The sequence below is a fragment of the Pristis pectinata genome, chromosome 8 (genome assembly GCF_009764475.1).
Source record: "Pristis pectinata isolate sPriPec2 chromosome 8, sPriPec2.1.pri, whole genome shotgun sequence".
Lineage (NCBI taxonomy): Eukaryota > Metazoa > Chordata > Chondrichthyes > Rhinopristiformes > Pristidae > Pristis > Pristis pectinata.
The window spans coordinates 25,949,697-25,964,859 of record NC_067412.1 but is presented as its reverse complement, the minus strand read 5'-3'; the positions used below and the strand labels follow the sequence as shown (position 1 = coordinate 25,964,859).

Below are 15,163 nucleotides of genomic sequence, written 5' to 3'. Positions count from 1 at the left end.
AGCTCTGTGACAGCATTTATTGACCACCCCTATTGCAAATGAATACAGTAGAAGCAGCAGGGGGCCTCTTGACCCCTCAAACCAGCTCCATTTTTCAATAAAATCATGGCTGATCTGAGTGTAATCACAGCTCTGCATTCCTGTCAATGTTCAGGCACCCTTTTGCCCCTTGCTTATCAAGAATCTATCTACCTATATCTTAAAAATATGCAAAGACTCTGTTTCCATCAACCCTTGAGGAAGAGAGTTCCAAGGACTCACAACTCTCTGAGAAAAGATTTGCTGCATCTCTGTCCTAAATGGATGACGCTTCTTTTTGTTCTAGAAGCTGAAAGTGAGCCATGTTTTGAATTGCTGCAAAACAGATGTAGGTGGAACTCCCACAGCGCTGTTGGAAGGTGTCTCAAGCTTTTGTATGAGTGATGATAAAAAAATCAGCAACATATTACAAGTCAAGATGTTATGGCATATACAGGTGCTGATGCTTCCATACATCTGCTGCCCTTATTGTTCTAAGTAGCAGAGACTGTATGTTTGGGAGGCACTATTGTAGCTTAGTTGAGCTGCTGCAGTGTATCTTGCAGATGGTACACATTACAGCCACAGTGTACCAATGGTAGACAAAGGGGCTAGTTAATATGCTGGATGAAGTACCAATCCAGTGGGATTCTTGGTCCTGGATAATTTTTCGCTTCTTGAATGTTGTTGCAGCTACACTAATCCATAAAGAAGATGCCATCACACTTCTGACACGCATTGTGAATGGCGGAGAGTCTCTTGCTACAGCATATTCAGGCTAACTTGACCTCTAAGAATGAGCTTTTTTTGGCCCAATTTCGATCAATTATGTAACGTTGTCTGCAGTCATGTGGTCCCAATGAATATAAGCAAACACATTGGAAATTGGATGGCAGGGCGGTGCAACAGTCAGTGCTGTTAACTCATCTTCTGATCTTGGATGATTTTCTTATGCAGTTTGCACTGCATCCATATGGATTTCCACTAGGTGCCATAGTTTCTTCCCACATCCCTAAAACATGCTGGAAGGTTAACTGGTGACTGTAAATTACCCCTTAATGCAGATATGAGAAAAGAATCAAAAGAGAGTTGATGAGTTTGTGAGAGAGAATAAATTACAGGAGTACAGGGAAATGAGGAGAGAATTGTTTGCTTGGAGCTAACATGGACCTGATGGGCCAAATGGCCTTCTCCTGTACTGTAGTAAGTTGACATCTCTTCATTGTGGGAGAAACACATTTCTGGCAATAACAACAGATGAATGTGTTCCTTTAAAAAAACTGCTGTGTTTTTTTTAAATAAGTTCTAATGGCTCAGATCTTCCTGAGTGAGACCTTGCCTGCATTTGCCACCCATAATCCCTTTTCATCCAAATTTACCTCCAGAAGGTTTCTCTCATTGGGCCAGATGATCCTGCAGTTGAGGGTCAAGGCCCAGAGCTTTGCAAGGCCTTGAATTACATAATGGGGTGATATGGGCAGGCCAGAACAAATCACAGCCACAAAACCCCTCTGAAAATCTTTGATCGAGGGCAAAGCCCCACACCCCTGCTTTTCCACTGGTTAAAAGGTATAAATATTTTTCAGTGGGCTAGATCATGCTAGTCTGATCTCCAATCTGGAGTTTCCCAACATCTGTCCACTCCCAGCTGCACTTCTGTTGATTGGATGCAGAAGGCCTTGTCTCCACTTGCTGTAGTTCAGCAGTGTGATCTGGACAGAGACAAGGCCCCACGTGGTGAAAGGCAGCAAGGTTAGCTGGCTGTTAAACATGACGTTCAGAGACATTTAAAAATAATTAAAATTGAAGTAATTAATGAAGAAAATAAAATTACTAATTTTTGTTGAAATGTAATACATATAAATCTCTTAAAAATAAAGCAATAAAAGAAAACAAAATAATTTACACAAAGTGACATACTTTCCCCTTGCCTTGTAAATCTTTACCCAGGATCGAAAGAGATTCCACAGTGTATTGCTGGGGAATTCCAGCAATATTTGGTTCTGCTGCTGGACTCCCCATGAGACTGGGAGGTGGTGCAAACTGACAGAGTTAGCCTTGTCAAATCTGAAAAGTCCAACATTCCTGAATTTCCCAGTGTATCCATGCAAGCCCCATTTCAGCATCAGGACTTGAGTGGTTGCAAACACAAAAGCCAGTATGATCTGGCCCAATGTTTCTGAATGTTTGTGACAGTCACAAACATATAAAACTTCTAAAATAAATAAATACATCTAAAATGCTTTTTAAAATTATTCTTGAACTAATCAACTAAAGACACTATGAATAATGAACAACATTAAATTACAGACAAATACTTAAAAAAATAACTTCTTTCTTGCCTGCAGCTCCCACAATCCCCATTCAAATGAACGAGGTGTGGATACTGTGCCTGGTCTAACCCAGCAAAGGATCTGAGAACATAAATGCTAGGGAATCTCAGCAAGCTTCTGCTCCCCTCCAGGCAGAACTGCCTACAAAATCCATTAGAATCCAGACCATTATGTTGCCCTGTGCAACACCTTTCAGCTTTAATAAAAACATATGAATGAAAGAACTGTAACCTCTATTATTTCAAAATCTGTTAAAAGATCTCAGAAATCTAGGGTTAAAAGTGTGAAAAATTGATTTGCATCCATGGCAGAACACAATGTTTTAATCTATTTAAAATAAAATGTTTCCATATTGAACCCTGGGAAATGGTTTAGAAATTTGATTAGTAAGGCTTGAGACAGCAAATCCATACAACTCTGGAACCTTTTTGACATTTTATTTTGAACAGCTTTCTATAAAATCAGTATGAAAACCCACATTGAAAACAGGCGGTATGGTAGTGTAGCGGTTAGCATAACACTATTAGAGCACCAGTGACCAGGGTTCAATTCCCCTGTTGTCTGTAAGGAGTTTGTACGTTCTCCCCATGTCTGCGTGGGTTTCCTCCGGGTGCTCCGATTTCCTCCCACATTCCAAAGACGTACAGGTTAGGAGCTGTGGGCATGCTACATTGGCGCCGGAAGAGTGGCGACACTTGCGGGCTGCCCCCAGCACATTCTCAATAACGCAAGAAGATGCATTTCACTGTGTTTTTCAATGTACGTGTGACTAATAAATAAATACCTATCTATCTATTCTGAATAACTTCCAATTACAGATGACAAGCTTACTATAAAAGATAAAGATAAGGAAGTTCTGACAAGATGCAATGGTTGTTTACAGAGATGACTGAATGACTTGTGACAGAAAATACAAGAATTATGAATATTTCCTATACTCAGAAGAAAATTATGTGTGATCATATCTTTTATTTTAGTTTGTCTATCCAGAAATATCCAAAAGACCAATCGTAACACCACCAAATTCTTAAATGTTTCCAGTTTTTGTATTTACGTCCTGTTGTGAGAAATTCACATGGATGTCACGTGACAGTAACGACAATGACCCCTGCTGACCGGAGGACAGCATTGTTCCTCTGAGCGGAAGTGATACTACTGTCAATCAAGGTGCGGTTCCACCCACCCCTCAGGTGTGAGAGTACCTTTTGTCTCTGAACCTGCCTGACCATTGGCTGTGGCAGGAACCTTTGTCTTTGACTCCCACACCATTGGCTTGTTTAAATCACAACAGTGAGGTTCCACCCAGCCTCCTAGCACCATAAAAAGGGCTGTCATCCCCTAGCCCTTCCTCTTTTGACGACCCCAGGAGTAGTGAGACAACGCTGCAGAGATCACTGGTAAGAGTGCATCACCACATGGTCAGGGAGTGTTTTACTCAGACTCAGGGAGCGTTAAGGGCCAATGCTAGTGTGGGATGGGCATTGAAGTGTTATATCCTGAAGTTGTACATTGTTATTGTGTGTGTGTGTGTGAGAGAGCGAGAGAGAGCGAGTGAGAGTGTGAGAGAGAGAGAGAGAGAGAGAGAGAGAGAGAGTGTATTTTGCCCCAGTTGCGATTCCCCTCTCGTGTTCACGGTATCCTGCGTGTGAGTGTGTGTCTGTTCCCATCCATTCTGTCCCACGTTTGCCTTTGTAATTAAACTAGTTTTGGTCTACAAAGCTCATGTCCAGAGTCCTTGATCCTTAAGACAGAAAGAACGATTTCACACAACACATCCTATGTAGAAATCCAATCCATTGAATAATAACTATTTGCATAAATAACTTTCTGATTTCAGTCATAATATCCTTGTACTAAATGGAATTGGGCAAATATGTTCAGAAAGACCCTTAGCTCTCATTTAACTTCATCTTCAGTTATTCTAACACTTTCATGGATCATACGTGTCAGCTAATTTTTCCTTCCCATCTGAGTTGTACAATTGTCAGCATTAAATTTTATCTTCCATTATTATTTTTAATTTAATAGTCAGTTCAACTCATTTTATAATTTCTGTGCAACACACGCTGATTAAATGCCTCCTAGATCAATATCATTTGCAAATTTGATCAATGCAAGTAATTACTGTAAGTTAAATATTGCTGCATTTTTGTACTCATCCTGGTAGTGACGTACATTCCACCCCTGGCAAATGTCAAGCTGGCACTGGAGGAGCTGGGCACCGTGATCAACAGTCACAAGACAGCACACCTTGATGCCTTCCCAATCATCATGAGGAACTTCAACCAGGCCAGCTTGAAGAAGTCTCTTACAAAGTACCACCAACATATCACCTGTGGAACCAGAGGAGCCAACACACTCGATCACTGTTACACCTCCACCAAGAATGCTCACTGTGACATCCTGCGCTCTCTCTTTGGCAACTCTGACCACCTGGCTGTACTTCTACTCCTGACATATAGGCAGAGACTGAAGACTGCAGCACCAGTGGCGAGGACTGTGAAAGTATGGTCAAGGGAGGCGGAGGACCATTTACAGGACTGCTTTGAATCAGTGGACTGGAATATATTCCGGGATTTATCTTCAGATCTGAATGAATATGCCACAGTCGTCACCGACTTCATCAAGACCTGCGTGGATGTGTGTGTGCTGTTGAGAACATACCGAGTTTTCCCAAACTAGAATCCCTGGATGAACCAGGAGATTCGCAGTCTGCTGAGGGCTAGATCTGTGGCATTCAAGACCAGTGAGTCAGAGCCCTACAAGCAGTCCAGGTACGACCTACAGAAGGCCATCATGAGACCAAAAAGGCAATTCCATATGAAGTTAAAGACACAATCGGACACTCGACAACTGAGGCAGGGTTTGCTTGCCATTACTTCCTATAAGGCGAAACCTAACAGCATAAATGGCAGTGATGCTTCACTCCCTGATGAACTGAACACCTTTTATACATGCTTTGAAATGAAGAATAACACTACCCCTGAGAATCCCCACAGCATCTTATGACTGTCTGATCTCTGTCTCGGAGGCTGACATCAGAGCATCCTTCAAGAGGGTGAACCCTCGCAAGTGATCAGGCCTCGATGGTGTACCTAGCAAGGTACTGAAAATCTGTGCCGACCAACTGGCTGGAGTATTCAAGGACATCTTCAACCTCTCATTGCTGCAGCTGGAGATTCCCACCTGCTTCAAAAGGGCATCAATCATACCAGTGCCCAAGAAGAGCAGCGTCAGCTGTCTCAATGACTATTGCCTGGTAGCACTCACATCTACTGTGATGATGTGCTTTGAGAGATTGGTCATGGCCTGAATTAACTCCTGCCTGAGCAAGGACCTGGATCTGCTGCAATTTCCCTACCACAACAGGTCTACAGTGGACACAGTCTCACTGGCTCTCCACTCTGCTTTGGAGCACCTAGACAACAGCAAAACATATGTCAGGCTGCAGTTTATCGATTACAGCTCGGCGTTCAACACCATCATCCCCTCAGCACTAATCAACAAGCTTCAAAACCTGGGCCTCTGTACCTCCCTCTGCAACTGGATCCTCGACATCAGGAGACCACAATCAGTGCGGATCGGTAGTAACATCTCCTCCTCGCTGACAATCAACACAGGCGCACCTCAAGGATGCATGCTTAGCCCACTGCTCTACTCTCTCTTCACTCATGACTATGTGGCTAGGCACAGCTCAAACGCCATTTATAAATTCACCGATAACACCACCGTTGTTGGCAGAATCTCAGATGGCGATGAGGAGGCTTACAGGAGTGAGATAGATCTGCTGGTTGAGTGGAGTCGCAACAACAATCTCGCACTCAATGTTAGCAAGGCCAAGGAATTGATTGCGGCCTTCAGGAAGGGAAAGTTGGGAGAACACACACCAGTCTTCATTGAAGAGTCAGCAGTCAAAAGGGAGAGCAGCTTCAAGTTCCTGGGTGTCAACATCTCAGAGGATCTGTCTTGGGCCCAACACATTGATGCAATCACAAAGAAGGCACACCAGTGGCTCTACTTCATGAGGAGCTTGAGGAGATTCTGACTGGTTACATCACCGCCTGGTGTGGAGGCTCCAATGTGCAGGATCGAAAGAGGCTGCAGAGGGTTGTAGACTCAGCCAGCTCCATCACAGGCACAATCCTCCCCACCATCGAGGACATCTTCAAGAGGCGGTGCCTCAAGAAGGCAGCACCCATCACTAAGGACCCTCACCATTCGGAACATGCCCTCTTTACTACCATCGGGAAGGAGGTACAGGAGCCTGAAGACCCACACTCCATTTCAGGAACAGCTTCTTCTGCTCCGCCATTACATTTCTGATGGGTCCATGAACCCATGAACACTACTTCGTTATTCCTTTTTTGCACTATTTTTTAATTTTTGTAACTTATAGTAATTTCTACGTCTTTATATCTTGTACTGTACTGCTGCCACAAAACAACAAATTTCACGATATATATCAGTGATAATAAACATGATTCTGATTCACCATTTCCTGGGCCATCCTGCTTAGACCTCCCAACAACTCTTACAAACTCTTCTTAACAGGATTCTTGTCTACTATCAACCTCCCTATCTGTTGTGACTTGCTTTGATTTTGTGACTTGCCATTTACACCAATTTGGACAGCATCATTCTTACTCCATTTCCTAAATCTATTACTACTTTTTCTTCACTAATTAACATGGTACCTTACTTACCACCCAACGGACCCATAGGCTTGTCTCACTTGCAGTTCGCACTGTGATGCTAGCTGGTGCTATATCAGGTGGAGCTTGCAATGTCTGAATTACACGGGATGGCCAACTTACAGGACTGGAGCCCACAACGTTCATCTGCTTTATTCGAAACCTAATGACAAAATAATGATGTACATTTAACACAAGAATTAAGTTCATTGTTCAGAGTTAAATCAAATATAATCTTTATAATTCTAGCATGAGTAGAAATGCCATATTCCCCATTAGCCAGGTGGTCAGGCATATTACACAGGCTTATTAAATTTGATAGCTCATTCAATATTTGAAATGAGAACAAAAATTCAAATAAGCACCATTTCTTTTACTCAAGGCTACCACTGACATGATGAGTTTGTGCATGCTTCTGGTGCTGTGCTTTAGAGATCTAGAGGTACATTAACAATGCATGTGTAGACACACAACGAATTCTAAAGTCTCAGCTGCACTGTTGCAGGAAGCTGCAGAGTTAATGCCAAATACTAAAACAGCTGCAATAAATAAATTTAAAAAATGAGCATTTCTTTTCCTCCTACAGGCAAAGGCGCATGATGTGACACAATTTCACTAATGTCAGCAGTTTCTCCCAAACCTTGTCTGCGGTCAGTTCTGATTGGTGAAGTAAATAAAGTGTCAGCAAGCATCTTCACCAAATGACCACAAGGTTTGGAAAACAAGCTGTCCGCCACTGACCTCACTGATGTACGCACTTTGCAGGAAAGATTACTGGATATCTATGGATAGTGGGGATTTGGCCAACATCCCCCTTCATAAGAAATAAAAGCAGGAGAAGGCTATTTGGCCCCTCATGCCTGTTGCATCATTCAATATGATCATAGCTGATTTATGCTGGCCTGTTCTGTACTACTTCCCCATAACCCTTAATTCCTCAATCCTTCAAATATGTATCGATCTTCACCTTAAATATATCTAATGATCTGGCCTCCACCACCATCAGGGGCAGAGAGTTCCAGAGATTCACTACCCTCTGAGAGAAGAAATTTCTATGTATCTCTATTAATCTCATATTTCCTGGAATCCCTTAATAGTCAAAAATCTATCAATCTCTGTCTTGAATATGCTCAACAACAGATTCTCCACAGACTTTTTGAGTAGAGAACTCCAAAGATCCATTACACTTTGGGTGAAGAAAATTCTTCTCGCCTCTATCCAGAAAGGCAACTCCTTATTTTAAGACTGTGACTCTTGGTTCTAGGCCAATCTGACCAGGGGGAACATTATCCCTGCATCTATCTTACCAAGTCCTGTAAGCAATTTCCATGATTCAAGGAGATCACCTCTTGAAGACCAGAGGGTGGCCAATGTTGGGCCTTTATTTAAAAAGGCCAGCAAGGAACTACAGAGTAGTGAGCCTAACATCAGTGGTAAGAAAGTTACTGGAGGGAAAGATAGATAGATAGATAGATAGATAGATAGATAGACTTATTTGTCATTGTACTGTTGCAACAACAACACAACGAGATTACGATGGCACTCCCTTGCCTAATAAAAACCAAAACAATAAATTGATAAGAGCAATTATATCTATAAAATAAAACAAACATACTTACACAAATATAAAGTATAAAAAAAATAAAAGGCAGTGTGCAAATGAACCATGAGAATAATAATAATGATAATCAGCAGCATATCGATATCAATATATTAAATAACACCATGATGAGTCCAGCCGGTAAAGGGGGGAAGACATAGTATGCGTATGTATGTATGTATAGGAGGTGTCAGTCCATGTTCAACAATTTAACAGCTTTGGGAAAAAAAGCTATGTTTCAGTCTTGCAGTGTGTGCATGTATTGTCCTGTATCACCTACCAGAGGGGAGTAGTTTAAAAAGGTAGTGAGCAGGGTGAGCTGGTTCTCGAATGATGTTTAAAGCCCTGCTCCGACATCGAGCCTGACGGATGTCCTCCATCGCTGGTAACTGAGTCCCAATGATGTTTTGGACCGTCTTAATGACCCTCTGCAGAGCCTTTTGCTCCTTCCTAGTGCAGCTGGCATACCAAGCAGTAATGCTGTATGTCAGGATGCTCTCCACCACACACCGGTAGAAGTTCACCAGAATGTTCTGGGACAGTCTGGCTCTCCTCAATTTCCTCAAAAACAGAGGTGTTGCTGTGCCTTCCTAATGACAACTGAGGTGTGTATTGCCCAGGAAAAGTCCTCGGTGATGTATGCCCCCAGGAATTTAAAACTGAGAGACAGAATCTATCTGCATTTGGAAAGGCGAGGAATGATTAGCATCAGTTAACATGGCTTTGTGTGTGGGAAATCATGTTTCATGAATTCGACTGAGTTTTTTTGAAGAAGTGACCAAGAAGGGAGGGCAGTAGATGTTGTGTACATGGACTTTAGTAAGGCCTTTGACAAGGTCCTGCATGATTTTATCATAAGATCCAGGATGAGCTGGCCAATTGGATACAAAATTGCCTTGGTGGTAGGAGGAAGGGGAGGGAAGGTGGTGAAAGAGGGTTGTTTCTCAGATTGGAGGCCTGTGACCAGTGGTGTGTCACAGGGAGCAGCGCTAAGTCCCCTGTTGTTTATCATATATAGTAATGATTTGGATGAAAATGTAGGTGATGTGATGATAAGTTTGTGGGTGACACCAAAATAGGTGGTATAGTTAACAGTGAAGAAGGTCGTCTAAAGTTACAACAGGATCTAGAACAACTGGGAAAGTGGGCAAAGGAATGGCAGATGGAATTTAACTTAGACAAGTGCCAAGTGATGCATTTCAGGAAGTTAAACCAGGGCAGGACATACACAGTGAATAGCAGGGCCCTGGGGAGTATTGTTGAACAGAGAGACCCAGGGGTACAAGTACATAGTTCCCTGAAAGTGGCAACACAGGTAGACAGGATGGTGAAGGTGGTGTATCACGTGCTTACCTTTATTGTTTGGGTCACTGAGTACAGGAATTGGGATGTCATGTTACAGCTGTACAAGACATTGGTGAGACTTGAGAGTGCTGTGTGCAGTTCTAGTCACCAGGCTACAGGAAAGGTGTGGTTAAGCTATAGAGGGTGCAGAAAAGATTCACAAAGATGTTACCTGGACTGGACAGATTAAGTTGTAAGGAGAGACTGGATGGGCTGGGTCTATTTTCCCTGGAGCGAAGGAGGCTGGGGGGTGACCTTATAGAAGCTTATAAAATCATGAGGGGCATAGGTAGAGTAGGTATTCACAGTCCTTTTCCCCAGAAAAGGGGAGTCTAAAACTAGAGGGCATAAGTTTAAGGAGAGAGGGGAATGATTTAAAGGGGATCTGAGGTTTTTCACACAGAGGGTGGTGAGTATATTGAACAAGCAGTCAGAGGAAGTCGTACAATTACAACATTTAAAAGACATTTGGACAGGTACATGGATAGAAAAAGCCCAGAAGGATACAGGCCAAATGCAGGCAAAAGGTACTCACTTAGGTAAACACCTTGGTCAGCATGGACGAATTGGACCAAAGGCCCTGTTTCGGTACTGTATAACTCTATGACTGGTTGAATTATATTTCTACTTTGCTGCCATCTCTTCTTTCGAGGCAGTCTTTCAGAATTAGGGATGATTTGCTTCCACTCAGTCTGTGGGAGACAGATGAGGCTGACAATGGACCTGCAGACCGATCTACAGATTGTCAGGAGGTATCTGAACAGGATGGGGTGCAGCTTGTGAAGTAGTGGGCTGCTTCTGCTGTTTACTCTGGGCATTCATGTATTCTTGATGAATGGACTCCAGGTTCTGAGTACATTCACAAACGCTCCATCTATACTTTGAGTGGTCAGGGACTTGCAGGAGTCAATGGAGATGTATTTTCTTCAAGGAGTTTGTGTCTTTTCCTTTATCCACTTGGTCATGTCATCTGGTGACAGACTTGAGAATAGGCTGTCTGTTTTGAGAGTCAGGTATCGGGCATGCGAGCAACGTAGCCTGTCCAATGGAGCTAAATGAGTGTAACTCAGCCTCAATGTTAGGGATACTGGCTGGGCAGAAAATACTAAAGTTGGTTCGCTTACCCTCCAGTGGATTTGGAGGATTTTGTAGACACAGCTCTGGTGATATCTCTCTAGTGCTTTGAGATGCCTGCTGGAGGTAGTCTAAATCTCAGCACATACAAGGAAAGGGATACCTGCTGTCCATTATTCAATAAATAGTGTCAGGTTTGAGGTTTTGATGTTAAAACACCCTTTTCTTTATGTCCAAAGGCTACGCTGACATTTTGAAGGCAATAGTGAGTTTCATCTTTGATGCCAACCTTCTCTAAGAGATGGCTCCTCAGATATGGGAAGTGGTTCACGCTTTCCAGGTCTCACTATGGAGCTTTGTTGTCAGACATTGATGCTGTACAGCAGGGAGAGGGTGGTAGAAGACCTTTGTTTTGTGGATGATCTTGTATGCTTCATTGGATGCCTCTAATGCAATGTGTCTTGACTTGGGTATAGAGACCAGATCTGCAGACAATATTCCAGGCATAATCTAACCAGGGCCCCATAGAACTGCAGGATGATGTTTTTTACCCTTATACTCAAATCCCCCCACTTGCTCTCCTTGCACGTTAACTTTAACTTGCCTCTCTGCATGTTAATTTTCCTCACATAAGTCCATGCTGGTTCTACCCAATCCTATTATTATTTTCTCCATGTCCTGCTTCTACCACCTTAATAAGAAATTCTGGGATTTTCTCTACTACTGATATCAGACTAACTTATCCGTAGTTCCCTGTTTTCTTTCTCCCGCCTTTCTTGCAAAGTGGGATTATATTTGTTATCTTCCAATCTGTGGGAATCATTCAAGATTCCATGGAATTTTACAAGATGACAACCAATGCATTCACTATCTTTATAGCCACCTCTCTCAAAACTTTTCCATCAGGTCCTGGGATTTATTGGCTTTCAATCCTATTAATTTCTCCAATATTGCTAATTTCTTTTAATTCCTCATTCATTTTATATCTGACGACCTACATTATTTTCCAGAGGTCTTCTGTGTTTTCTTCCATGAAGACAGAAAGCAAATATATGTTTAATTTCTCTGTCAATTCCCTATTCCCCAAAATAATTTCTCCCATCTGTGACTGCAAGAGATCCAAGTTAACCTTTGCTAATATTTTCCTTTTTAAGTGTATGTCAAAGATTTTATGGTTGGCTTTTGTTTCTCACTAGATTACTCACACTCTTGTTCTACTTTCTCTTTGTGTATCTATTTCCTTATTCTAGAGACATTTAGAAACAGGCCACCATCACTGTCCTGACAGTTATTTGTGAAGTCAGCACAAACCAGGAAAGTATTGGTGCTCTTTACGTTATAGTACCACACAAACTCATGCATTTACCGATAAAGCTATCCTCATGTTGGCACATGGTTACTGTTAATGAATGCAAAAAAGTGACTTGTCTATTTTTAAAATCACAAAATGATGCAAGGCAGTCAGAGATCCAAAAGACAGGGGTGGTATGGTGAAGCAGGAAGCAAAATAGTGCAAAGAGCAGCTTAAGATGGCCAGAACAATGATCAGGAGACATAAGCAACTGCAGATGCTGTAACCAATGAACTGTGTGAGGAACTCAGCAGGTCAGGCAGCATCTCTGGAGGCAATGGAATAGCTGATGTTTCGGGTTGAGGCCCTGCACCAGGACTCCTGATGCAGAAAGATGATCAGGTAGCCTAATCATGGAAAACAAGAAGTTAATATTTTCTTAACTTCAGGCTCATTTTGAACTTTGGCCCTTGCATACACATAGAAAATAAATGTTGCAGCTTCAGAAATCTTTCTTTTCGCTTGAGTCTTTAAAAATGTGCTTGATATTATTCAGAAGCAATGATTCATTTTTTTTGACACTAAGAATATTTTGAAGAATTTTCCAAAATGAAGCCTAGGTTGTTATGAGATAAATCAGTGAGCTGAATAATATATTCATTTTTTTAAACTCGAGTAAGTTCTCACATTATTTGGCACTAAAATGATCTACGCCTGCCAAGGAGCAGTGCATAACACTGTGCCACACCACAGAAATACTTACCTATGAATTTTATACAAATGCAGATATAAAGCCAATCTATGGCTTAGAATAATGACAAGCTCAGAGCAAAGTCTTTTGCCTGTGACTGTCATTAAATGGAAATTTCTTTTGTAGGTTTAATAACTGGATCTATTTTTTTCCAATATTCAGTTTGCAAATGTTAAGTTTGCTCTTCTCATGACAATGGCTCCTTCAATCATTTGCTCCATCTGTCAAATTACCTTATTCTCAAACATTCCTGATCAATCACAGCAAATGGCTGTACTGAACATATTAAATTTAACATGGCAATGTCTGAAAAATGGTGCAGACATGATGTATTTATATATTTCATAGGAAACTCCAGTCGATTTTTGTTTGAATTGAACAAGTACGACAGATCCATTACCCACAGGGAAAAAGTCTTTTTTTGTTGGGAGTTAAAACTACCATCAAATCATAGCTAGACGCATTGATTGGACTTGTTGTTTACAGAATTTCAGTATGTAAAATTATTTTTCAAAAGCAACTGAAGAATATCCAAATGAAAAACACGACCTTAAGACTTCCAAACCACCACACAACAGCCTCTTTAGGTGGGATGAAGACAGTAAGTTTGTTTTTCTCATCTCATAATTAAAGCTTATTCCAGTTTCAATGATGCAATATCATTTAATTAGAAGTCTGACATATTTAGCAGCAAGTAATTTCAATTTGCTACAATTGACTGCATTATGTACACAAGCAATAGTCATTTGCCTAGAAATTTATCTCCAGTCTGCAGAGCTAAATCTGCCATGTAGTGGTGATAACATGGTGTACTCTGCACAGAATACATCAGGCTGTATTGGCAGGGATTTCTGTGGTGCACTCTGCCACAACATGTTGCTACTGCTATGTAGCATGTTTAGCACTACTCATCAAGGATTAATTTCTAGACAGATCAGTTCTTCTTTAACTTCTGCCACAATGACACATCACATCCATGTAGTGCAAAAAAGAGGTAAATACAAGGACCATCCACATAACAGAGTTTACACTTCCTGTAATAAGATAATCAGATTAATCTCATAAGTGTAAATGTACCGTTTTAGCTTTGGTGGTTATTCAACAAATCCAAATGAATGTTTTTTATATATATTGTTATGGCAGCAAAGCATTCTAAAATATTCTTCATCTTCTCCTGACAGCACTGCAACTAATTTGCACTATACCCTGAAAAGTACTCAGCTAGGAGCAGGGACAAGAACACACAGCTGAAAAGCCTCCTGGATGCCACAGAAGAAAGCCTACCTGTGGAAATATAGAGAACATCTACAGAACATTAATGGGTAAAGCTGGATCTTTATTACTATAGCAAACAGGAGTTTACCTGGGTTATCAACAAAAATTTTGTCTGATTTTATGCAAATCCTTTGGAAATTTTGTGAGTTTTTTTTACTCTGCTGAAGCATTGTGTTATCAAAGTGAACAAATTGTCAGCATCATGTTAGGTACCACGTGTTGAGACAGAGAAAATCTCTCTCTGCAATCCTTCAAAATTGAATCTTAACGCACTCTCTAAAGAGTACTCTACATTGCACATGTAAATTCTGTGGACAGTGAAACAGCCAATGCAATCTTAAATCCTACATCTGCTGGCAATTAGTTTGAGACTGGCCACATGGGATTCTTACTGCCTGCAGGTAGCTTCACCCTTTCAAGTCTGGAACTCATTAAAAACTAAATGCCAAAGATAAAATAGCAGTATGTTTGCATTCCCCAAGTTCTTCAATTCATTTTTCCTAGAGACTGTATATAAAATAAATCAAAGTAGCATGATTGCAATTTACATTGTTAAAAGAGAGATAAAGATAAGACTCTTCGTCTCACCTGTAGTATGTATAAGGAATCAAGTTTGGGATTTCTAACACCTGGGCATCTGGTTCATTCTCCACTTCATAGAGTAAAACCCACTCTTCATCCTCTCCCATCACTCCAATCTGAGAATAAAAACATTTAATTATGAATATGAGGAGATATAATCCATTTAATTAGAGGGAAAGTTGTATAGTTTATTGACCAATAATA

At 41.3% G+C, this 15,163-nt stretch overlaps 1 protein-coding gene across 1 annotated transcript in view; it reads right to left on the bottom strand.

The window, feature by feature from the left end:
* sdk1a (sidekick cell adhesion molecule 1a) overlaps nucleotides 1-15,163 on the bottom strand; it is a 604,439-nt gene that overhangs the window by 97,529 nt on the left and 491,747 nt on the right. The window contains exons 24-25 of the mRNA XM_052021137.1: nucleotides 14,966-15,075; nucleotides 7,055-7,205 (exon numbers count right to left, since the gene is read on the bottom strand). Of these exons, the coding sequence (XP_051877097.1) occupies nucleotides 7,055-7,205; nucleotides 14,966-15,075 (261 nt within the window). The remainder of the gene's footprint in view (nucleotides 1-7,054; nucleotides 7,206-14,965; nucleotides 15,076-15,163) is intronic.